Source organism: Petromyzon marinus, chromosome 27, assembly GCF_048934315.1.
Source record: "Petromyzon marinus isolate PM22_M1 ecotype Great Lakes invasive population chromosome 27, UKy_Petmar_22M1.pri1.0, whole genome shotgun sequence".
In the NCBI taxonomy this organism is placed as follows: domain Eukaryota; kingdom Metazoa; phylum Chordata; class Hyperoartia; order Petromyzontiformes; family Petromyzontidae; genus Petromyzon; species Petromyzon marinus.
In genome coordinates this window covers 1,150,337-1,177,148 of record NC_133693.1, presented here as the reverse complement: position 1 = coordinate 1,177,148, position 26,812 = coordinate 1,150,337, and the positions used below count along the sequence as shown (strand labels likewise).

Below are 26,812 nucleotides of genomic sequence, written 5' to 3'. Positions count from 1 at the left end.
GATAATGATGATGCTCAAAATCATGACTTGCAGCATTAGGCATATAACTCATTGTTCCTCTGTAAATGATATACACTGTTACACTTTGGGGCTGTGATTTGATTGAAGAATACATTTTTATCTGGTTTTTACCAGCCAAATTTGTGTTTGCTTGAAATTATTTTCCATCTCATTTGTATCACTTGGTTAACTCCAGTAACGTACATGTAACATGAGCATAGAATCTGCGTATAATATGGATAAATCTTGACGCTTCCTCACACACAATCCAATCCTCATATCGTGCCCGTGTAGTGTGACAATGAATTTTAACCGATAATTCGATGCATCGCTACGTGCCTAACCACCATCGTCACCATCTGCTAATCATCATCATGATCATAACCGTAAATCTCATCGTAAAATAAATGACACATCTCCCTGAGTCGGCCCAGCTGTGTATAATTTTTTAAACGCAGAGGGGGAGGTGGGGTGGGTGGGAGGGGGGGTTAGGGGGCTACTGTGCCTGTCTATAGAGCAGTCGAGACGGGAACTACCGGCGGACGACAGTTATGATCGGCAGGGCACATCAAGTCGGAATCCAGATGCGTCGGCTTCCCTCGTCCGCCGCTGTTTGGAGTCGCGCTCAAAGCGGAGCGGCTGGCGAGCTCCACCGCAGTGGGACGTCATCGAAGTGTCGCGGTGAGCCGACACCGCCGACGCTGCCGAGCGGTCTCAGCTCGACGCCGCCGGCTAACGTGACCGCGTGCAACATTCGCAAAATTAATATCGCGATTAATTAATCAAGATCGCCTGCTGGCATTGTAGCACGATGCCGTTTTATGATTACAAAGCAGTTCAGCCTCTGTTGTGCGAAACTGCAGCGACTGAACGTTTATGCGCAACGCTCTGCACGGTCAGATTAATGTGGAAGCAAAAGTCACAGGTTTATAAATGTGTGGCGGGAGGAGAGGAAGGGGGTAGTAATATCTTTGTAGCTAAGAACGGTTTGTACCGCTGCGCATTTTCAATTTCATTTCCAATTTTTGAAAAACGCAGGATTTCTCAAACCTCAAAAATCCCCTTCGGCTGCAGGCTCCAGTGCAAGCCGATGTGTTTGTGCTAAATATATTTTTAAGTCGTTCTGCTGTCACGGGCATCGAGGGAACCTGGCACGGAGGAACCGTCTCTCGCTTTGTTTCCTGCTGACGCCAGGAATTATTTTTTCAAAAGCGATTCAGACAAGGGCTGAACAGCATTCACGTGACAACTGTCAGGAACGAAAAAGAGAGTGAAGTGCGGCGTTGAGTTTTAGAGATGAAAGGGAGCGAAGAAGTTGAGGAAGCGACAGGAGGAAGCGGGCCTATTGGGTTAGGGACAGTACAGCGGAGATGGAGAATTATCAGATATGAAGAAGGGAGAAAAAGAGATTATTTTATTTGTGAAAGATACGGTCTTTCCGAAATGCGAATCCTCTTGCACCCACACTGCCTTTTAAGTTCACTCACTAACCCTCTCCACATTCACACATGACGCCTTTCTGCTTTGCATGCATTTGGTGACAGCTAAACACTGGACTTCAGGAAGCCGACCAAGACGAGAGGGTATGTTCACGTCTTCTTCAGCCCTGCAGTGCTGGGGGGGGGGAGCATGGTGCGGGGCTGGAGGGGGATGAGCTCCTCTGGCTGAAGAAATTATTTGTTAAGTCAAAAAATGTCGGTACGAAAATGAGTACGATTAAGCGACGAGTGTCGCAGCTTTTCCTCGTGAACACGGCGAGGGAGAGCAAGAGCGTGTGTTCTGCTTCGCGTTTAAAATTTGTTTAAAGTTTATATAATGCTGACTATTTTCATTTAAAGCTTTCGTGACTGCAGGGATTCATATTCTTGGTTCTTTTGGTAAAGTCACGAAGAAGGGAAACAATAAAATAATAAAAATATAAAACAATACAATTCTCACGATGTTTCGACTGCAACACAAGCAATCATCATCAGGTGTGAAAACCACAAATGGTTGTGTTGCAGTCGAAACGTCGTGAGAATTTAATTGTTTTATATTTTTATTATTTTATTGTTTCCCTTCTATGTGACTTTACCGAAAGAACCAAGAATATAACGCTGACTATGTCATGCCCCCCCCTCCCCCCCGGCTCTGAGTTATCCTATAACAAGGCTGTGTCATAGGGTTACGCCCCTTCACATTTAACACAAGCGACACAAATGGGGGGGGCACTGCCGTGACAAAGTCACGCGGCGTTCGCATGGGACACCGGTGTCTACAAAGGGGCAGTGGAGTTGACCCGCGCTACGGTTTCACTTGCACGCTCCCGCCCCTCCGGTCGCGCCTGGCCCAGGACGGCCTGGCACAGCACGGCCTGGCACAGCACGGCCTGGCACAGCACGGCCTGGCACAGCACGGCCAGGTGTGCTGGCACCCACCCACCTGTCTGCGTGATCTGCGAGGCGCTTCGGCTGCGCAGGCCCACCATGGCCACCATCTTGGAGCCCAGGTTAGGCCGCCGCTTTTTGCCGCCGGATCCTCGCGCGCCCAGCGCCGTGTCCGACTGGCTGCCGTCATTCTTGAGGGCGCACATGTCACCGCTCACGCTGGTGCTCTTCAGCACGCCGCGCGCCGCTGTGCCTGTTGGCGTGGCCGGCACCTGCCGGTGGTGCATCCGCGACGTGAACATGCTGCCAGTGGGGCGGGGGAGGGGAGAGTGACAAGCGGAAAGTACGATTTATACGAATGCAATTTGGAGTTATAGAACTCTCTAAATCGGTGGGTGGGAACATTTCTCCCTACTGAGGGCCAAGTCGTATATTTTAAATACCATTGGCGGGACCACAAATGAAATTGACGCCCGCCCAAACGAATTAGAAGGCTGAGCAGCATAAACCTTTCCCTGGCAGTTCACAGTGGAAGCGGCAGCCATAGCAGTAGCCAGGCGGAACTTCTTGTCACATCTCCAGGGCTGTTTGCACTGTGTCCCCAAGGCGCTGGATGACGCTCACCTGGCTGGTACTCGACTCTCTTGCAATGCTTCCTTCCGCTGCTCAAACGAGCAGCAGTGTTCAACTCCCATTCATGGCCTTGAGCTAGTGGTGGAAAATCCCAAGTTCCTATGGCGGGGAGCGAGTCTATCCAGAGCACAATCAACAGCTAACGTCCCCACAAAACGGTACCAATTTTGGCGACCCTGGAGATTGATTGGCTGAGTCAACCCCCGAATGGGATTCAAACTTGCAACCTTCCAATTGCAAGACACTTGTTCTACTGCTGCCACCTAGCTCGTTTTTTTGGGACAAAGTATCGTGCGCTTAATTGTTCATGCGATGTTGTAAACAGACGATGCTGGCAATGCAGGCGCGTTGATTTAAAAGCCAGTTGTTTGGCTAATGAGTTACACTGTTTAATTAAAATTGTGAGTAATTATCTCATTTGTCACGTAGTAGTTCTCAGGATATTTTGTTCTATTTACAGGAGATTCTCATCACTCAGTCCGTGTTTTTGTCAAGGAATGCATTTATAAATTCGATTATTTAAATAATCGAATAGCTCAGCTCTACCATTATGCTAAAGTTATGAGCAAATTATGATAAATCCATTTTTTTATTTTCATTCCTAGCGAAGATCACTTCAGCAGAGGCTGCTGTGTGTGACCCCCATAATCAGTGTCTATCCTATTATTATTTTGCTTGTGTACCCAGGAAAGCCTCACCGCGTCTTAAGACTCTTTTTCAATGAGGTCCTGTCAAATTTTCACAGTAGGGGGCCAATGTTGCTACGTGTAATCCCACATGAGTTATTTGCAGATACATGTTTAAGCGTCTGGATGTTTGGCCAATACCAGTTAAATTGTATGTGTTATTTTTTCACGATGGGAGGAAACCTGAGAATCCGGAGGAAACCCATGCAGAACAGGGGGAGCGAGAGAACATACAAACTCCATGCACAAAGGGGCCCGAGTTGGCTATTGAACCCAGGCCCTTTTCTTTCCGTGAGACACAATCGTTGCCACTGCACTACCACCCTGTCGTGCCTTGTTTTTTGCGTTGTCTGAGCGTTATGCCACTTAAGCATTACAAGCAGAATGTGGCCCCGTTGGGTTGTGCTCACACTCAGCCTCATGTCACACACACGTACACACGACTGCTGTGTTGCAGAATCGGCTAAATATAGACACAGTTCCTGCCAGCGCGTCGCATGCACTCAGCAGGGGAGAAAATAGAGATCAGGATGGAGGCAGATCGCAACGACGAGCTGCGATCTTGTCGCACTCTGTGCCGCCATTCCTTCTTGGACCCTGCGTTAATTATCCTGCATGCGCAGAACAATCAACATTGCAGTTTATCAATTCCCTGGAAATTTGAAATACTTCACTGCTAACTGAAGCATTAAATGAACATAATGTTCGTTTTATTGGCGGGAGGGAACTGGCACGGGAAATGTGTCCCTGTTGCAAGCAGGCCATAAGCATCCTCCGTACATGATAGCGTGTTTAATTATTGTAACATTAATATTTGTTTGATGGGATCAGTCTTCATCGTCGATGAGCAACAATATTTTTTTCTTTAATTCTGCCCGTAGTGTAATGGTTAGCACACTGGGCTTGCAATCCAGGGGTCGCCGGCGCGGCAGTTGACACAATAGACACGTTCCTTCAATGCTCCCCGACGTCTGTCCACCCAACAGTGCAATTTGATTCGGCAACGGTCAATCGGCAGGTTGGCTGGCTCGTGTTAGACGCAGGAATCGTACGAGTGTTTGGTCGGCTAGTTGATTACGGTTAGTGTACGAGGCAGGACTGGTTGCTAACATTTTGCTGGCTATTGAGCTGGTGCCAGACCACTTGCCCTTTAAAAGACAAAGATCTCTCGTATATCCCACTCGCCCCTGCTCCCCATTGCACACACACACACACACGCGCGCGGTCGTCGTTTCTGTGGACGACGTCGCGTGCGGCGTCCCGCGTCCGCACCTCATGCGCTTGGCGCTACGCAGGCGCTCCGACTGCACCGACATGTAGCTGGTGCTGCTGATCCACGACCCGCTGCTGGTCGGGGACAGGCCGGACAGGTCGCTGGCCTCGCTGTCCGACGAGCGGCCCGACGCCACCTCCGTGCTGCGCAGGTACGGCGGGCGGCACTGGGCGCGGCGGGCAGGGGCACACGCGAGCGCCGAACGGCGCACCGCGCCAGCGTCCCCAGGTTAGGTGCGGCACTTGCTGAATTGCCTAGAGACATCTTTGATGATTTTAGGTCTAATGTTGTGACATCTGGTGACGTTTTGAGGTGTGCTTGGTAACCTTCCGCTTTAAAGAGTTGGCAACGCTGAGCAGAGCGCGGAATCTCAATAAGCAGTTGTGTTTGTGCGTGGGTGGCAGAGCTGCGATGGGATGAATGGGGCGGAGGAGTGGGAAGGAATACCGTGCAGTTTTTTCATCCATAATTCTCCATAATGTATAAATAACTTACGTGTCAATTCGTAGATGCCTCTACCCAATCACCCAGCATATGCTCGACATGATCTCATCACGGAAGCTAAGCAGAGATAGGCCTAGAAGTGCTTACATGGGCGAGCGCCATGCATACAACTTGGGGTTATTGGCTGATGCGGGTCTGCACTCTCAGCAGATAGCAGTGCAGCGAAAAGCCACTGAGCTTGACTTTGCCACAACATCTACGCTCCCCACTTTCACCAACCCGTAACGAGCAGCCGGGGTAAAGCACCCTCAGCACCAACTTAGCACGGGGGAGGCCCTCGTCCAGCAGATGACTGACGGAGGGCTGAAAGTTGTTGTTTATGGTCGAGCCTCCTCCCACTTGTATAAACTCGTTAATTTCCTAAAATATCTTAAAGTAAAAACTCAGCATGTTTCCTGGATAAATAACCAGAACTATTATTTATATTAGCAATACCTAATTGATGTTAATATTAACAATACCTTCAAATCAAGATTAATACCTAATTGTTATATTAGCAATACCTATTTACTGTTAATATGAACAATACCTAATTATTATTCATATCAACAATACCTAACTGTTATGAATATTAACAATACCTAATTGTTGTTAATATGAACAATACCTAATTATTTATATTAACAATACCTAATTATCATTAACATTAACAATACCTAATTGTTGTTAATATGAACAATACCTAATTATTATTAATATGATCAATACCTAATTGTTATTAATATTAACAATACCTAATTGTTGTTAATATGAACAATACCTAATTATTATTAATATTAACAATACCTAATTATTATTAACATTAACAATACCTAACCATTATTAACATTAACAATACCTAACTGTTATGAATATTAACAATAGCAAAAGACGCTCGAGTGCTTTTGCGGCGTGTGCAGCGCCGTTACCTTTGAGTAGACCTCCCTCTCGAGGTCCCGGCCGGAGCCCGCTATGGTGGCGCTCTTGTACTTGCTCATCTTGAGCTTCATCTGCCGCGCTCGCTCCTCCGCCTCCGGCGCGGCTGGGGGCACCACGACACACGACGGCTCACGGCGGCTCACGGCGGAAATGGGCGGCGGCGTGCGCACTAGATGTGTCGTACATCCTCGCAAATACCGGCGCAGTCAATCGACCGTGAGCTGTAATTAAACACAAAAATAATGTATTGTTTTTTTTTTCTCTCTCTCTCTCCAAAAGAACGATCGAGTGGGCCGACGGTGGTAATTAAAGTTGTTCGGGAGTCGTTATATCGCCGGATTATTGTCACAATGACGAGCAAAACCAAGTGTCTCCTTTTGAAAAACATTGCTTAAAAAAAAACCTCCGGCCTAAGGATCCCTTTGAGATCGTTGTCCCGACACTTTCACCCATATCCTTCACAACATTAACGCATTAAAGAAGTTGAGCAAAGATGCTCATACCTATACCATGGCAACCAAGGGAAGGTGGCTTGTCAGGTCTTCAAGTAACATTCGTGTGTATTACTGTACACTTTGAGAAGACAGTTTATTTCCAGATCATATGTAGCGGGGTAAAGTGTGGGTACTTCCATCACTTACAAGACCATGTGACCAGTGTGGAAGAGTAGGCCTAATACCCTCAAGAGTTCCTTCTAACCGAGGCCCTTCCACTGGCAGCTGTGTGAGCAAACAAAGGCAAGGCTCCACCTTTGCTTGTGAAGTTGATACATCATTAACTACCACTTTGTGAAGTTGATACATCATTAACTACCACTTTGTGAAGTTGATACATCATTAACTACCACTTCTTGAAGTTGATACATCATTAACTACCACTTTGTGAAGTTGATACATCATTAACTACCACTTTGTGAAGTTGGTACATCATTAACTACCACTTCTTGAAGTTGATACATCATTAACTACCACTTTGTGAAGTTGATACATCATTAACTACCACTTTGTGAAGTTGATACATCATTAACTACCACTTCTTGAAGTTGATACATCATTAACTACCACTTTGTGAAGTTGATACATCATTAACTACCACTTTGTGAAGTTGATACATCATTAACTACCACTTTGTGAAGTTGATACATCATTAACTACCACTTCTTGAAGTTGATACATCATTAACTACCACTTTGTGAAGTTGATACATCATTAACTACCACTTTGTGAAGTTGGTACATCATTAACTACCACTTTGTGAAGTTGATACATCATTAACTACCACTTTGTGAAGTTGATACATCATTAACTACCACTTTGTGAAGTTGATACATCATTAACTACCACTTTGTGAAGTTGATACACCATTAACTACCACTTTGTGAAGTTGATACATCATTAACTACCACTTTGTGAAGTTGATACATCATTAACTACCACTTTGTGAAGTTGATACATCATTAACTACCACATCTTGAAGTTGATACATCATTAACTACCACTTTTTGAAGTTGGTACATCATTAACTACCACTTTGTGAAGTTGATACATCATTAACTACCACTTTGTGAAGTTGATACATCATTAACTACCACTTTGTGAAGTTGATACATCATTAACTACCACTTTGTGAAGTTGATACATCATTAACTACCACTTCTTGAAGTTGATACATCATTAACTACCACTTTGTGAAGTTGATACATCATTAACTACCACTTCTTTAAGTTGATACATCATTAACTACCACTTTGTGAAGTTGATACATCATTAATTACCACTTTGTGAAGTTGATACATCATTAACTACCACTTTGTGAAGTTGATACATCATTAACTACCACTTTGTGAAGTTGATACATCATTAACTACCACTTTGTGAAGTTGATACATCATTAACTACCACTTTGTGAAGTTGATACATCATTAACTACCACTTTGTGAAGTTGATACATCATTAACTACCACTTTGTGAAGTTGATACATCATTAACTACCTTTTTGTGAAGTTGATACATCATTAACTACCACTTTGTGAAGTTGGTACATCATTAACTACCACTTCTTGAAGTTGATACATCATTAACTACCACTTTGTGAAGTTGATACATCATTAACTACCACTTCTTGAAGTTGGTACATCATTAACTACCACTTTGTGAAGTTGATACATCATTAACTACCACTTTGTGAAGTTGATACATCATTAACTACCACTTTGTGAAGTTGATACATCATTAACTACCACTTTGTGAAGTTAATACATCATTAACTACCACTTTGTGAAGTTGATACATCATTAACTACCACTTTGTGAAGTTGATACATCATTAACTACCACTTTGTGAAGTTGATACATCATTAACTACCACTTCTTGAAGTTGATACATCATTAACTACCACTTCTTGAAGTTGATACATCATTAACTACCACTTCTTGAAGTTGATACATCATTAACTACCACTTTGTGAAGTTGATACATCATTAACTACCACTTTGTGAAGTTGATACATGAATAACTACCACTTCTTGAAGTTGATACATCATTAACTACCACTTCTTGAAGTTGATACATCATTAACTACCACTTCTTGAAGTTGATACATCATTAACTACCACTTCTTGAAGTTGATACATCATTAACTACCACTTCTTGAAGTGGATACATCATTAACTACCACTTCTTGAAGTTGATACATCATTAACTACCACTTCTTGAAGTTGATACGTCATTAACTACCACTTCTTGAAGTTGATACATCATTAACTACCACTTTGTGAAGTTGATACATCATTAACTACCAATTCTTGAAGTTGATACATCATTAACTACCACTTTTTGAAGTTGATACATCATTAACTACCACTTCTTGAAGTTGATACATCATTAACTACCACTTTGTGAAGTTGATACATCATTAACTACCACTTCTTGAAGTTGATACATCATTAACTACCACTTCTTGAAGTTGATACATCATTAACTACCACTTCTTGAAGTTGATACACCATTAACTACCACTTTTTGAAGTTGATACATCATTAACTACCACTTCTTGAAGTTGATACATCATTAACTACCACTTTGTGAAGTTGATACATCATTAACTACCACTTTGTGAAGTTGGTACATCATTAACTACCACTTTGTGAAGTTGATACATCATTAACTACCACTTCTTGAAGTTGGTACATCATTAACTACCACTTTGTGAAGTTGGTACATCATTAACTACCACTTCTTGAAGTTGATACATCATTAACTACCACTTCTTGAAGTTGATACATCATTAACTACCACTTTGTGAAGTTGATACATCATTAACTACCACTTTGTGAAGTTGATACATCATTAACTACCACTTCTTGAAGTTGATACATCATTAACTACCACTTTTTGAAGTTGATACATAATTAACTACCACTTCTTGAAGTTGATACATCATTAACTACCACTTTGTGAAGTTGGTACATCATTAACTACCACTTTGTGAAGTTGGTACATCATTAACTACCACTTCTTGAAGTTGATACATCATTAACTACCACTTTGTGAAGTTGGTACATGATTAACTACCACTTCTTGAAGTTGATACATCATTAACTACCACTTTGTGAAGTTGATACATCATTAACTACCACTTCTTGAAGTTGATACATCATTAACTACCACTTTGTGAAGTTGGTACATGATTAACTACCACTTCTTGAAGTTGATACATCATTAACTACCACTTCTTGAAGTTGATACATCATTAACTACCACTTTTTGAAGTTGATACATGATTAACTACCACTTCTTGAAGTTGGTACATGATTAACGACCACTTTGCAGGATGTCAACGGTGTCTGTCATTTCTGTCTATATAGACGAGCTAGCCACCGCCACGAGAATGTGGAATTTCCATCACCGGTTTAGGGACAGTCAATAGAGATGAGCACTACTCAATGAGACACGTCTACTCCGGCTTTCAACCTGCGATGTCACGAACAAGTCACTGTGAATAACTAACCAAGGAAGTAGCCGACTTCCCTTTGTCTCACAGACACTGCACTGAACCAGAATGTAAGAGCTGCACATGGGGAGGTGCAGCCACGTCCTACGTCAGTGGGGAGTGGAGGAGTCGCTAATAGTGACCGCGGTGAAGAGCATCACCTTGTGTTATATAGTACGAGTCTGTGTAGATTCGCATCTCCGTGTGAGTTTATTAGTCTAGAGGTCTCTATGGAAGTCTTTGGGTCTGTATATCAGTCTAGGCGTCTCTATGCGAGTCTGTTTGTCTCTGCGCGAGTCTATGGCTTTCTGTGTGAGTCTGCGCACCTCTGTGTGAGTCTTTGTGAGTCGCATTGCGACTGCAGTCTGAGACCTTAGGTCATTACTCACATCAGAGATCAAATAAACAGTTGGTGATGTATGGTGCAAAAGAAGTTCAACATATATACATCATTACCCCACACACGCTTTTGCAGGGAGGTACAAATGGAATCCAACTCACGACCACAGACGCCATAAAATGGCTTTCCAACTCTAAACGTGGTTATAAACTCGGCGCGTTACTTTCCAAATGTCACGTGACAGAAGAATAACAACTTTTCAGCTCTTTAAGGGTGAGTGTTTTTTCGACAAAACGCGTTGAGCTCCGTCAGCTCAACGCGGTAGTGGGGGTGGGGGAGGCTGTGCAGGGACTCACAGCGGTCCTTGGGGGGCGGCTGGGGCAGCTGCCGACCCCGGCGTGAGGCGGCAGGAGGCCCCTCACTCGCCGCTGCCGCCGGTGCTGCCCGTGAGGGGCTGGAGCGCAGTGCCGGCCTGTGGTTCAAGACATCAACACCACCATCATCATCACCACCACCATCATCAACTGTCCATGGTTCAAACCATGTTTATTTATTATTCTGATCATTTCAAGCCAAGAAAGCCTCACTAAGAGTCTTTTTTTTTAAAGAGGGTCCTGCCAAGTTATTTTTTTTTTTACAGGAGGTCAATGTAGCAATGAGTAATCCCAACTGATTGGTAATTTGCTGATAATTTGTGAAGCATTAGGGAAGTTTGTCCAATACCGGCTACATTGTGTGTGTGGGAGTAAACCGGAGAACCCGGAGGGAAGCCAATGCAGACCAGGGGGAGAGAACACAAACTACACAGGGAGCGGCGTGAGTCGGGAATCAAACCCAACCGGGGGCCACACGATTGAATTCGTTCCTAAATTACTAATAGCAATATTAATGTCTCTGCTAATGTTACTGTCTTAGATGTTCTTATTCAGCGCCATGTTCAATATTATAAACTCAAAAATAAGGAAGATGTAATGTTCTTTGGTATAAAACGCGTTCTTCACTTCTCAGCATTTTCTGCCCGGAAGGCTTCGTCGCGAGATTTGTTATTTGTGCTGCAACTTTCGTTTTTATATTCACAGGTTTTTTTTTTTGACAAATCCGTGAAAATGAACATCGGTAACGATGGCACAAAAAGATCCATTCAAATGTCGCCCACATACCGTAAATACAAGAACGAATGTGCAGCAAGAGGTTTTAAACCACTCTCTTGCCCTCGTGAAAAAAATTAGATTAACAACAGTGCCCAATAACCTAGTCGTACATTCTGATGGACTAATGTTTAAGGAATGATAATGATGGTGAATGGGAGGGGGGGGGATACAGGCTTGTCAACTCAGCGGTGACAAGCATTTATCAGGATTGTACAAGGAAATAGGACGCAGAGACTAGTGGAGCCTGAGCGACAGAAAAAAATATGAATAACTTTAATTTTATTTTCTCCAAGAATGTCAGTTCCCTCGTGTGTTATTTTTTTCATGATCCATTAATAATAGTTGGCATGTGCCGTATGATGGCGGGTTATTTCTTTATTTACTTACCGTTAGGGTGCGAAGAAATAAAATGCTGTGCGAGCCGCGTTAATAAACTAAGAACAGTTTACAACACTTTGTCAATCAGCTGCTGGACGAAGGCCTCTCCACGCCGTGCCAGTCAGGGGGGGGGGGGGGTATGGGGGGATGGCACGTTTTGTTTCATCACAAACTTTACTAATTGTCTGTGTCAGGATGGGGCGGGTTGGGTTTAACGACACATTTATATTGACACAATCTAACCCAAAAAGCATTTAATATGGTTAAAAATACTGTCTGCGTTTCATGGTCATGGATGTAGCGGCTTGAATCACCGCATCGTGAGCTCTGCCACCCGAGTTCGATTCCCGATCGTGGCTAAAATCAATGGTAAGGCAAATCTGAACCAGTCTAGGGGCATCCCTTCACCACCATGCACTGCTCCAGCATGGTGAAGTATGGTTAAACAACCTCCATGAACATGACGAGCGCTTCATCCAATAAATATGGGAAATTATTCATGAAAAGCTAAATATTCTAATTCAATATTGGACTTTATTCATTTTGTCATTCTGATGGGGTTTTTAAAATACTCAAACTATTGCGTGTGTCATCATCATTATCATCAGCCATGGTCGATCCACCGCTGGATGAAGGCCGCTCCCACCTCCCACAATGCTGCGTGGTAACAACCTCCACGTTTAGTCTCTGTTCATTTTGAAATAAATAAACTCCATGTTATATATGTATATATACATATGTGTGTATATATATACTTACTGGAACGTACTCTCGCTGGACAGAAATAACCACAACTGTTCTAGGAGTTAAAACGTTGAATCAGTTAAAATTGTCTAATAATCCATTGGCATTTAACACTTGGGTTAATTCTCCAGAGTTTACCCAGAAGTGGCTGCATTGTAAACCCATATGCGCTGAGCGCTGAAATTGAATCATACACGCCATGTCCACTGCAGCGCCTGCACAAGCCGGTAATGTGCTTATTCATTATTCAGTAATCTGACTCGATTATCTGCAAATGTCCCTATTGCAGCTGTGGGGACATTACCTAATGAAAACACAACGGAGGCAATATCCTCCCACCGAATCGCGGCCGCGTCGAGCGGCGCTCTCATTTAGCGCCGCATTATTTTTAGTGCGCGGATTAAATATTTAAAATTATTCCGCCCGCCGCAGTTTCCGCGACGTACAACAACAACAAAAAAACAACACCGAGGCCGATGTTACTTCGCCGGGAGCCGCGGGGGGCGTGATGTTATTGCCCAAGCAGTGCTGACGCCCACGAAGCTTCGTACCGAGCACGGCCGCGCGAGCACTTGGCGGCCAACGCGGCAAGGAACGCGCCTGCCTTGAAATCCCACGGGAAGGTTAAGTTTTCTCAAGGGTGGCCACTATCGCGGCGTCATTCATCATCCATTAGCTCGCCGCCGCCAGAGACGCCCGGCGGTGCTCTCGGCAACGCTCGCTGCCAACACCGGGCCCTTCTGGGAAATTGGGGGAACGTGCAGCCTTAAGAAGACGAAGATGAAAACAATATCGCGGTCTTCGCTCGTGCTCATTATTCAGCAGTAAAGCTTCGCGCTTCGTGTCTATACGTTGTTGCGGAATTACCTAACCCACGCAAATTTGCACGGCGGTGTTATTACCGTTTTATGAATAATATATGCGTGCGTGTATTGTACAGTGCGCGTATCTGTGTATTTGTGTCTTTGGAGTTACCGGTCAATGTTTTTGGGTATAGAAGGTTGCAAAAGGTCATCCTGAGAATCATCCGAGGATGCAGACGCTGCCTTCCTTTCATGTGAATTTGGTCTTAGCCCTCTTGCCTACAGCGACCAAGCCGAGAGTAACAGCAATGAGGGTAAAGGTGCAGCCCTGCAATTGCTCATGCCACGGCTTGCGGAAGGGCCTCCAATGCAGCAAGCTCTAAGGGTGCCCCTCCTCCAGAGAGTGTGTGGACACTCTTCCGTGTTGGCCAGACGGACTTTACCCCCATCACACGGGCCCTCTCCATTGACTCTGTGGCTTGAGAGAACCGACACATGGTTCAAATTGAGCAGAACTACGTTATAACCGAACCAGTTAAGTGGACATGTCACATTGAACTACTCCCAACAGCTTTCATAGATAAAGTACTTCACAGGTGGGTGGGGAGCGTGTTCCGTGTCGAGCTGGCGACATTGAACGAGTTCATTTCCAATGACGGAGACGCCGCCGTGCGTGACCTCGACGCTCACAGGACCCTCGGCCTCGCCACTCAGCCCACCGCGGGACCGCCCTTCAGCACAGAGCCACGGTCGGCATCGGCTTAGGCTGCTGGCAAGGTGAAGCCTACCGTCAGCAAGGTGGATCCTGCGTCTCGCCTAGTTTGCCTGCTGGATCGACTGCCCCCGACCTGGCTACTGAAGGCACGATGGTGTCGGTGTCAGGGATTGTGTGGAATTTTTAACACAAACGATGATGTGTCACGGTAATTCAATATGCATGACATGTACGCTGGAATGGACGTCTTACGGTCACTTATATCTGTCTGTCTTACGACGCATCAAGCGCTCGCCATGCAGGTGCGAAGCTAGACCTTTTTGGGGATGAAAACCTCTTCCACAGAGTTCACAGGTCACAGCAGGAGGGTGATCGCTGTTGGCAGGTGACGTTGCCCTCCCTTTGGATTTGGAATTTCTCCCAACTTACGCACGGGACATACACTAGCGCGCACACACACACACAGGTGATCTCTGCCACTGGGTGCTACCTGTTCCTCTCGACGGGGTAGGACGGCCCCTCGCCCGCCCTTTGCCGGTCCCCACGGGGGGCGGCTCTCTCCAGGCGCGAAGGCGAGCGCGAGCGTCGATTGGGGATCACCTGGTCGAGGCTCCTGTGTCAGAACGGCAGAGGCATCAGGTCAGGTGGTGGTGGTTGCACGCGAGTTAAACGTTTACGTTAGACAAACGCGACTTGACTCTCCGCTGTGGGATAACCCCCTAACTCGAGACCCATCGTTGACCAGGGGACATTGGTGCTGTCCCTGGGGGCTTAGAAGCAGCGCCGAATGTCTCAGTCGCCGATAGACTGGAGAACGGATGTGGCTCATGGCCGCAGCCATCCTGATGGTATACTGGATGGAAGGGTAAAGGTGAGGCCCTGGATTGTCTTGCTCTTGCCACTGCTGGCAGAAGAGCCCTCACTATAGGGAACTCTAGGGATGTCCTCGAGGGTATGTGGCATACTCTTCCATGCTGTTCCAGACGTCTTGAAATAATTGGCAGCACTCACACTTAACCCTACCAAACGCACCTTGCCGATCGACTAACCGCGGTGTACCCATTACGCTTCTGGATGGACAGTGGCAGGGGGATTTAGGAATCTCGTACCTTTGTTTCAACTGCCCCCCAGGAGATGGAATCGAATTGAACCGTTGACCTCTGCTTTGCTAATGTAGTGTGTTACCCATTATACCGTGGCAGCATCGGTGTGCCAGGTACGGACATATCGTCCCAGGCCGCTGAGCCGCACAGACTCCGCCTAAATGAAGCCCTGATGCGGGGGAGGTCCCGCACACAGCTCGGCATCTCTAGAGGTGCAGACAGACTGCGGAAGCTACCGGTGTGCGCGTTAACCACGTGTGTGCTCCGTCAATGTGTGCATGGTGTGTGTGCTGTGTTAATGTGTGCATGGTGTGTGTGCTGTGTTAATGTGTGCATGGTGTGTGTGCTGTGTCAATGTGTGCATGGTGTGTGTGCTGTGTTAATGTGTGCATGGTGTGTGTGCTCCGTCAATGTGTGCATGGTGTGTGTGCTGTGTTAATGTGTCCATGGTGTGTGTGCTGTGTGAACGTGTGCATGGTGTGTGTGCTGTGTTAATGTGTGCATGGTGTGTGTGCTGTGTGAACGTGTGCATGGTGTGTGTGTGCTATGTTAATGTGTGCATGGTGTGTGTGCTGTGTGAACGTGTGCATGGTGTGTGTGCTGTGTTAATGTGTGCATGGTGTGTGTGCTCCGTCAATGTGTGCATGGTGTGTGTGCTGTGTTAATGTGTGCATGGTGTGTGTGCTGTGTGAACGTGTGCATGGTGTGTGTGCTGTGTTAATGTGTGCATGGTGTGTGTGCTGTGTGAACGTGTGCATGGTGTGTGTGCTGTGTGAACGTGTGCATGGTGTGTGTGCTGTGTGAATGTGCATTTTAACCATGTACGCGCTGTGTGAATGTGCATATTAACCGCGTGTGTGCTGGGTGAATGTGTGTATGTTAACCGCGTGTGCGCTGTACGGTGACTGCGTGTATGTGGCTGCCCGTGTGAATGTGAGCGGTTCACCAGGGGCGCCACAATTGTGCGGTTGCCTTTCCCCCCCCCACAAGCCCCCCCCCCGTGCGAGCGTTGCCCCCCACCTCTGCTGCTGGATGCCGGGCGAGCGCGACGGCGGAGCGCCGCCCCCCCCCTCGGAGCGGTGCGGCGACATGGAGCGCGAGCGGTGGTGCGGCGCCGTGGGGGGCTCCGGGTGGAGGCCCCCGCTCGGCCCCCCCCGCCCTTCCTTGCCTCCGTGCCGGCACTCCGTGCCCCCCCCTCCTAGCGCGGCACCGGACGCGAGCGTCGGTCATTTACAGGTCACGGTGGCAGTCGTCGTCAGCCACGATTAACAAAGCCGTCGTAGGCACGAGGTATGAGCGCACGCACGCACGGCCCTGCGACCGTTATAATCATCATCAGCCATGATCAATCCACCGCTAGATGAGGGCCCTCCCAGTTGCCTCGTGGGCATGGAGGTTGTTGGACCATCCTTCACCATGCTGGTCAGTGCGAGTTGATAAAAGTGGGGCATAGATGTAGGAGCATCTAAGTCACAGTACAAAATCGGATATAAGCTGGAATGTCCTGTGTTGGCCACACGTGGCAGCTGATGACACCTATTATGATAACACGTGGCAGCGTGATATTCCGGCTCAAACATGTTTATCTTCAAAGGTATGATGAGACTGGAGGAACTGCTTGGACTAAAGGATGTTCCTTTGACCCTGATTGGGCACTCCAAGTGCCATTTAATGCCCCTTTCTCAGAGGTGCTGTTGGCAGCAATCTGATCAAATTCAACCCCCGTTCAAAGTCAGCCGCCGCTATTTGCAAGTTTCGCAGGAACATTTTTCTTTCTTACAGTCGTAATGCAACACAGCTCGAAACAACACGTTACTTCCCATTCCTCCACGTGTTTCACCCGGAGATTTCGTTATTTATAACGCATTGGCGGGATTGAATCAGAGAGGCAGTGGCATCGCGCTCCGGTTTCGAACACCACGGAGGGTGCACCACTGCGATGTGCTATAATAAATCGTAATAATCATCATCATCATAACGTAGGGCCATCACGGAGGGAGGTGTTGCTGTGTTTCACAGCCGGATATAGTCTGCCTGTAGGGATCTATGTCGCTGTGCGTAATACCAATTGATTAATTTGAGACAATCTTTTTCAAATTTGCCGACTTTGGACCATTACTCTGGAACACAATGGCAAAGGGGAAACTCGATGTGGGGATCTACATGACTCCTTGCATCAGGGAGAAAACTAAACTATTAAACTATTTTTTTTATTATACCAGGTAAGGCCCACTGAGCTATATGGCTCTTTTTCAGAAGTAACCTGGCCATAAATAATAGCTCAACTAAGTGGTTCATCATGTGGACATTTATAGCAGCCAAATACTCTAAATGCACGTTGATTCTAAATATGGAGGGAAAAACCAGACGACCTGTAGAAAAATCCACGCGACCACGTGGAGTATATGCAAACTCCAAATATACAGGCGTGAGAGTCGGGATCGAACCCACAACCTCCTGTATACCAGGCGAGGTAGTTAACATCTCGCCACAATGGCGCGAATTACATGATAGACTCTTTGACGTGCACTGTGATGAAACGTTACATTTTTGTACGGTCCATACACCCGCAGTGATAACTAGGGAGGCCTGCCGCATTCCAACAGCGAGCCAGAATCAGAAAATTTATACTGGAGGAACAGATGAGCTACACAACTCTTTTTCACAGATATCCAGTTGGGTCAGAACGTTACACAAAATAAACAAGGCAAAAACACGATAGGAGTGCAAATTATAGGCACGGTAAACAAATCACTTGCATACAAAAAGCGGCGAACGCGCGACCGCTGCAGCTGTGGGGGGATTTAATTGGAGTGAGCCGTCACTCGTGGGAGGCTCTGCCTTCATTGTGCTCATTCCCAAGAGCCATGCCCCACGTTGCTGGGTCCTGTGATGGATCGGTTTCTATTGTGAAAAGGTAAGAGGTGCAGCGCTGCAGTTGCTTGCTCACGACACTGCTGGGTGGGAGGGCTCCCAAAAAACGGAGCTCTAAAAAAAAAAAGCACCTGAACAAAAGCGGCGCTTCGCAATCGGTACGCCGCGGCACACCGGTATGCTGCGGCACACCGGTATGCTGTGGTACACCGGTATGCTGCGGCACACCGGTATGCTGCGGCACACCGGTATGCTGCAGCACACCGGTATGCTGCGGCACACCGGTATGCTGCGGCACACCGGTATGCTGCGGCACACCGGTATGCTGCGGCACACCGGTATGCTGCGGCACACCGGTATGCTGCGGCACACCGGTATGCTGCGGCACACCGGTATGCTGCGGCACACCGGTATGCTGCGGCACACCGGTATGCTGCGGCACACCGGTATGCTGCGGCACACCGGTATGCTGCGGTACACCGGTATGCTGCGGCACACCGGTATGCTGCGGTACACCGGTATGCTGCGGCACACCGGTATGCTGCGGCACACCGGTATGCTGCGGTACACCGGTATGCTGCGGCACACCGGTATGCTGCGGCGCATCGATATGCTGCGGCAAAGTCCCAGGTGTGCCGCAGTATCGTCGGAATTATAGGAAAGGGAAGAAGATCGCTGTTCACAAGCTCGGACAGACGAACTCTCCGTGCTCTTCAGTGGCCGGACCAGCTCCCCCCCACCGCATCCCACCCTCTCCATTAGACAGCCGTCAGACGTTGAAAGTGAGCGCTGTGGATTGAAAAACGTTGAGAGATACTGCTCTTGGTGATATTTCCCTCCTCTCGGAAGAGGTGGGACTGACCCCACACTTCACCCCACCGGACGTGACCTGCCGATCGACGGCGCAACGCGCCCGTTCATGTCGCTGGCTTTGTTGTGGAGCGTGCGGTGATATTCAAGTCTCAAGTTCGCTTCGTTCAAGCGGATGAGAAGGCAAAAGACACGGGGTAGCCTCGTTTCCAGGAGTGGCGACCTGCGATTACCTGTGGACACCACTCCTATGGCGTCGTTGTAATCCTGGTCCGACATGTCGTCATCGATGCGCTGTGACCCTGAAACATCGCAAACGGCACACAGTGGAAGCAGTGCTGTCCATTTGTAATGATGCATATCACCATGTGCACCGCTTAATATTTAATGCTATTGACAAAAGGCAATTTGCAGTGCAATCAGAAATAAATTGACTGGCACATGTTTGCAGTCTTGTCGAAAATTACTTTCCCTCATTTCATTATTGGTTAAGAGTACGTTTTCCTCTCTCTTGCTATAAGTACGCTCATAGATACTCTCTCTCGGTTAATAGGTGCACTGTCTAGGTTATAGGTACACTCTCTAGGATATAGGTGCGCTCTCTGCCTCACGTGATTAAGTGCAAGGCAAGACGGAGTCGCCGGGTGGCTCAGGGGTCAGAATCCTCAGCCAGCAGCACTGATATCCCAGGATGGAATCAGGGTCGCCACTCGTGAACTCGGTTCATTCACCGGGCCGCTTGCGAATAAACCCGGCTCTTAAGTATAACGAGCGGATGGTCTCAGCCCAGCCACCAACGACTGTACAATAAAACCCATCACGTTTGAAATTTTGTAATGAAGAACGTTTGTTTGGCCTTCAAGTGACGAAAATCGCTCTCATCTGTAGAGTGAGTGGCAAAGTGCTTCCCCCTCCGTTGTGGACCAGAGCTCGTAGGAGGCTCGCTAACAGCACTTGCCCCCAGCAGCTCGTGTAGGCTACACGGAGGGAGGGGCCTTTGTCTTCGTGATGCACCGCTCCTGTTTCGCGAGAGTTCCCGAACCGACGCCGCGTCCCCCCGTTCGCAACCCGGTTGCGCTACGCCGCCGGCGGGCGGTGGCACCCACTCTGCAGCTTGCGCCCGTTGTCTCCCTGGCCATGCTTGCGTGGCAGGAAGGGCGAGGGCTGGGGAAGAGGCAGCGACGAGGGGTCGTGGCTCTGCAGCTTGTACCAGTGAGGGTTGTCGTCGAGCAAGGCTGTCTCCAGCTCTATGAGGATCTGCGAAGGGTCGGGAGGTTTTCGGTTTCGGGGGCGACAGGGTCAGGGGCGGTGTCGGGTTGAGGAGTAAGGGTGAGACGTAGGGCAACGGCTAATGGATGAGGAAGTCTAAGGTTAGATCTGGGCCTGGGTTAGGTTAAGACAATGGGTTGGGGTTATATACAGTATAGGTATACGGTTAATGACAGGGTTAGTTCTAGGATGAGGGCTAATATTTTTAGACCCAATCGTAGAGCTGGACCTTGGATTAGAAATTAGTGTAGACAGGTCAAGGTTAATGTTAGCATAAATAATGTGACATGAAATATAAATTTAGATTCGTTTTCTCTAGAGATGATTAAACTATTGAAACACATAATGAATTGCCAACCCCTTGAGATCTCTAACATAGCAAACTGTTCTTTGCTGTAACTTTCAATATAACTAAATTCAGATGATTTCTCTCACTTTCAGATTAAATGTCTGTCACAAGACCCTCGTTAACAAAATGTGTGCACAGCGGCGTAACGGTTGGCAGCACTGAACTTGCGATACACAGGTGACAAGTTTCTTAAATCTCTCCCCCCCCTCCATCGCATAGCAGGATAAAGAGTTTCAGCACTACATGTGTGCTAGCGAGCGCGGGTGAACGTGGTGGCGGTACCTCTCCCAGGAAGACGCTCTCCTCCCCCGGCGAGCGCTGCTGGTCCCACAGCGTGAGCTCCAGCATGTGCTCGCGGAACTCCCGCCGCTGCACGGGACAGTACGCGAACGTCTGGTTCCACTGCGGCTCCAGGCTGCGTCCCACCGTGGTGGTGCGACGCTTGCTCTTGTCGCTGTGGGACGCGTGCAGCACCGGTGAGAAAGCGCAGCGAAAGCTTTCACGGTGGCGCTGTACGGCACTCTGACGGGTTTTCGTATTGTGCAGCGTGTTGTTCGGAACGACGTCCCAGGTTTTACCCGATGTGCTGAAGACGCTTCCAGCACGTGGAGAGGAACTTGGGACGTCGCACCAACACAACGCAAGGTATACCATAAAAACACATTGGACAGCTAAATGGATATTGGCTCACCAAACATATGTACCTCCCGATGATTGGTCACATTTGAGACATCCATCGTAGTTGGTCAAGAGGACTTCAGATTGAGAAGCTCTGGACTAAATAGTGCAGCATTGTAATTATGATGCACAACTGCAGAGGATCTTCATTTTAAATACAGTATTTGCTCGGCAAGATATCTGAAACATTTGTTTTATGTATACCTCCGTTTAGCACGGTTAGCTACGTATGTTGCGAAATAATTTCAACATGCATACGTACGATGAGACCAGAGCAAATTAATTACAGCTAGCAAGACTTCACTGCCTATGACCAAAGCACTGGGAATGCACCCAATCTCATAAGATGTCAGAATCTAAGCAGGCTTGAGCCTGGACAGTGTTCGGAAAGGTAACCCACCGTGCAAAAAGCAGGCCATCATCGCGCTTCCGGGACTCCGTGGTGAGCAGTACAAATTCTTTGGTGGCACCATTCAGGGTGGGCAGTCACGTGGTAGGATCAAGCCACGGAAGCCAGGAGGATTGTGGTTCTCACCTCCGGTCGGGAAGAAAGTAGATTTTGATGTAGGGGTTTCGCGGCTGCCCGTCGTCACGGAGCGGCAGGTCTGTGGCTCCGAGGGTGGTCACCACCAGCTGGAAGCCCACTTTGTCGTACCACAGCTTGATCTGCGTCGCGCACGGGGACACGTCGCCCACGCAGTGACCGGGGGCGGCGGGCCTTGTACTCGGGAACACAAAAACAACTCCTGTTTACCCCAATACATAAAGCCGCATGTAGAGTATGTCCCTTTGCCCCCTCCCCACACACACCCGATTTACCCCTGTAATGCTGGTCACTTTCTCCCCAGCCCTCTTCCCCCCTCTCCCCCCTCAGGGTCGACACCGAGAGCCCCACACCTAGACACCAGGTACGAGCGCCGGAACGTTCCCCTCGCGATTTTTCTGTCCCCCCACCCCTCCCCAGAAAATACCGGCACGTTGTGGCGGCCTCGTGCTTTTACCTCAATAGAAACGTTTGAAAATAAACAACTGCTGTTTCGCACTCTCAACCCCAACCTCTGGACAAACCACTCGCCACCACCAAAGCTAGGAACGATGTCGGTAGACCCTCATTGCAAAAAAACTGTCATTGAAGAGTAAAGTAGCAGCCCTGAAATTGCTTGCTTACGACGCTGCCCGTGGAAAAGCCTCCAGAGAGGCCCTCTGGAGAGTATTGAGCGTGGGAGATCCTCCGTTCAGATACACCACATAATCTGTGGTGTATCTATACTGCTAGTTGCACTGCATGCATTGTGTTCAGTGATATATAAATTATACAAATGGGGCATCACAGTTTGGACATTTCATGGTGCAGCATCATAATAATAATCAAGAAAACGACGGACGCAATGAAGTTCAAAAAACCAAAGCAAAATTTTGTCTTATTAGCAAAAGAAAGGGACAGTGGTAGGGCTCGTGTGGATCACCGTGGAGAGCCTCCATATTATTTGTTGTTTCCTCCATATTTGTTTACGTAAACAGTGTCTGTACAGCGTGTTGAGATGCTCCTAGTATTAAGACGCTGTACAAATCTAAATTATGATCATTATCATTAAAGTGCACGAGACGAGTGTTAACAGGGAAAACTATAGAGCAATTAAGTGGTTCCCAGGAAGGCTTAGGAAGCTCAAATGAGCTGAGGTCTCCGAACTGCTGCCACCATTACGTGCCCGTTAGTGTGATTAATTGCACTGTATTCTTCGCTGCTAATAGCTGAGAAAGCACGGCCTGCATCTGACAAATAATGGGCCCGGCATCACCACATATCTCGGGAAAATTTACGGTGCAGCGCTTATATAATTCATTTTGCGGGTTAAATAATGAGCGGCGGGAAGAGAGCAATTGTAAAATCATGCATCAAGAATTGTGCATTCTGTAAAAAATATTATGTAAACAGCATCGAGGTGAAAGGACACAAGTTATTATGTAGAGATATTTTTGCTGGGAAATTCTTATGTAACATTGTTGAGGTTGCCTAGATTAAAAACACAATTACCTCAAATGAAAGATTTAAGGATGAATAGTACAGGAAGTATATTTGTTTTAGAAATATGCAAAAAAAAGTGCAACGCGTGAACATTTCAGATGTAAACAACATGACGATGTAATAATCTAACGAATAATAATGCAAAGAAAATAAATATGTAAGCAAAATCATCTTCATAGCAACAAAAATGAACAATGATGAATAAAAGGTAATCCCTTGCTCATGCCACTGCTGGCAGAAGGGCCTCCACTCGAGGCAGCTCTATAGAGCCCCTCTATAAGATATTTTAGCCTACTCTTTCATGCCGGCCATGTGTGTATAACTTCTTTCGCACCGTACGTAGCCAACCGTGCTACTCGGAGGTACGAAGGAAGGACAACAAACTAAACACAAAAAGCAGTTCTACAGAAATTAGTTTTCAATCTACATTTAAAGTGCCTTGGGAGATGTGGGGGTACCCACATTTTACCCCACCACACATGTACTTCTGACTGCGGTGAACCTCTTTACACTGCCGGGTGGCCACAGGCGGTGGGGTTTAAGAAACGTGCACCAATCTTTCAACCGCCGCACCAGGAGATCTAATCAAACCGGCGAATCTCTGCATTGCCGACCATTACATCCCTGTACTATTATTATACAGTGTGAGCATTCTCATAATGATGACGGTCATGTGCGTTATGCATGAGGAGCATATACGGTGAGCAGCAAAGCAAGTGTGGCACGAGAGGGCAGACGTACGGACAGCCGCCCTGGCATGGTCTGCGGGACGTCTCGCAGTCCCGGACTCGTGGGCGTGTTCAGGGAGATGGAGCGCCGCTCCAGCTTCTGAGACTCGAAGGAGCTGGAGCCTGGCGTGAGAACAGACGTGTCATCGTCACAACCCCTGCCTTGCCCATCAAATGATAATTATCCATCATCCGTAATACATTTTTGGTTTTGGCCATGTAATGATCTGGACAAATCTGTGTTGTAAGATCCTCCGCCAACCGAAAAGTTGAAGAACAATTCTTAAATTGAGCAATTTTGATTTCCTGTATTCTGACCTGATGCTGAGCGAAACTTTGAATCTCGCTGCCAGATTCAGTTGCGAAAATTGTCCTTCACCTTACCAGTGAGCTGACACAATCATAACTGGTGCAGTGAAATCTGTGCACATGACGAATTCATTTGTGTGGCCGTGTCCGGTGGCGGATTGAATTGCGACACAAATTTGGCCAGATTAGCACGTGGCCTCGCCAAAACATCGCTTATGAATCATATTATTGGCCGCAAAAACCTGCGTGTTAAGCTCGCAATCCAATAGAGACATCCACGAGCTGAGCTTTAGTAGATAAGCAGGCAGAAGTAATTGGAAACGTCGACTTGCGTGATATTTTAGCATCACTGGGATCAGCCCAGTATGTGTGTACGGCAGTGTGGAGGTCGTGAATTGGGATACAATGAATAATTTTCTGAAGAACTTAAAGTCTCGCCTACTTGACTCTTGGTGTCCATGTGTGCCGTCCGGTATTCTAGGCAGATCTCTGTAGGCAGATGTTAGACAACAACATAGTGAATGTGTGAGCGTTTCGCTTTCCTGCCCTAACTGTGTTCCACTTGTTGTGCTATGTCACGTGAGAAAAGAATACCAGTACGAATACAAAATAAGACAATTGATTTGTCATATTTGAAATGTTATTATCATCATTATGTCTGTTCCAATTATGTGAGTGGTTAACTCACTGCACTATGAACGTGGCGAACTGAGTTTTATTTCAGTCACGGCTAACATCAGTGGCGGACAACATTTCAACATGTCCTGATTCTCCCTTCATCAAGCCGTGTTGACTACAAGATGTTACACAGTACAGCAAACCTTCACGGTGGGGGATACCTTCTTGAAAATAGCCGCAACAGGGAAATCCGCGATCCGCTAACTCAAAGGTATTACGGGGAAAACTCAGGTCTGGATCACGGCCCATAATGCAACACCCACACGTTCTGTTGTTTTATGTTACCCTAAATCAACCCAAACGTTGAACAGGAAGTATTTAGAATGTAAAATATGATAAAACAACTCTAGTGTTAAATGTAACTTGTACGGTAAATGTTTACAATGAAAAAATGTACGCAGCGTATACTACTGTACACGTGTCCGTTTACAGTAGTGTACACTTTCGGAAGAAAATTCGTTCGACTGAACCTCACTGCCTCCTCGTTGGAGGCTGGGAACACCACGTGGCCTGGGAGGCTGTGACCCGTGATGGACTGTTCGGAGGACGACACGGAGATAAGACGACGCCGCGTGTGTTCTTCCCCGGCAGCGTCATCGCGAGCAGTGCAGTTACGATGCGTACAGGAATTTCGAGATCAACCGCGAATGGCCGAGCCATAAGGGGCGCGATTGGCGAACTCTGCACCTCAATAAATTTGTTGCAAAACCACAAAGCCGCGATAGCTCAATCCGCGCGGGAGAAGGTTTTCATGTGCATGTAAATAAATGTCAGCAGAATACACCATATATCACCGTGCATGTCAATCTAAAATGTTCAGATAAGTGAGAGACCAACTGAGAAATGTTGTGAATATGCCAAGACTCTAAGGGACAACCCCAAGAAATCGAGAGGGACACCGAAGAAGCTGAGAGGGAAACCCAAGAAACTGAGATGCAGAAACATTTAAACTGTCCAACAGGAAACAGCAAGCCCACTTTTGTCCAAAAGTGAACATCTCCTCAGCTTCCCCTAATTGCAAATGAAATAACAACTTTTGGTAGTGGTTATTAGGTTCATGCTGTTTCCTCGTAGAAAGCCTGCAAGTAAAAACGACTTGAGCTGACCCTTACATGAGGCCTGAACCATCAGACATGGCAATAAATAGGGCCGAGTGAATTGTTTTCAACAAGAAACGTGAGAATCCATTGCACGGCCCTGAGACATTCAACATTGTGACACACTGTGATGACAAATGCATATATTACGGTACTAGAATATAGTACACACTAGATTAACGGTGGCCGAGAACTTACACTTGAACGTGCGCATTCAAAATATAATTCTATGAAACGCACTATGATAAATTAGGTAGTATATGTAACGTGTCATTAAAACGCAAACGAATAGTCACCCATAAAAGGATTTTTTTGGGGTTAGATCGCGTAAATATCTACGCGATGATATTGGTCGCGAAAGCCTATGTGTTAAACGGAATACTGTCACGC

At 47.0% G+C, this 26,812-nt stretch overlaps 1 protein-coding gene and 1 long non-coding RNA gene across 7 annotated transcripts in view; one reads left to right on the top strand and one right to left on the bottom strand.

The window, feature by feature from the left end:
* LOC116946672 (regulating synaptic membrane exocytosis protein 2-like) overlaps positions 1-26,812 on the bottom strand; it is an 81,635-nt gene that overhangs the window by 9,098 nt on the left and 45,725 nt on the right. For all 6 annotated transcript variants that reach the window (XM_032961854.2, XM_032961856.2, XM_032961857.2 and 3 more), the window contains 12 exons: positions 25,090-25,136; positions 24,352-24,461; positions 22,120-22,250; positions 21,189-21,360; positions 20,395-20,545; positions 19,522-19,590; positions 16,625-16,802; positions 14,992-15,114; positions 11,067-11,182; positions 6,371-6,483; positions 4,958-5,124; positions 2,422-2,669 (listed from right to left, as the gene is read on the bottom strand). In XM_032961854.2, the coding sequence (XP_032817745.2) occupies positions 2,422-2,669; positions 4,958-5,124; positions 6,371-6,483; positions 11,067-11,182; positions 14,992-15,114; positions 16,625-16,802; positions 19,522-19,590; positions 20,395-20,545; positions 21,189-21,360; positions 22,120-22,250; positions 24,352-24,461; positions 25,090-25,136 (1,625 nt within the window). The remainder of the gene's footprint in view (positions 1-2,421; positions 2,670-4,957; positions 5,125-6,370; positions 6,484-11,066; positions 11,183-14,991; positions 15,115-16,624; positions 16,803-19,521; positions 19,591-20,394; positions 20,546-21,188; positions 21,361-22,119; positions 22,251-24,351; positions 24,462-25,089; positions 25,137-26,812) is intronic.
* LOC142929224 (uncharacterized) lies at positions 21,356-26,137 on the top strand. The gene is made up of 4 exons (XR_012945440.1): positions 21,356-21,551; positions 22,433-22,492; positions 25,372-25,536; positions 25,917-26,137. It is a non-coding gene; the product is annotated as an uncharacterized LOC142929224 (long non-coding RNA).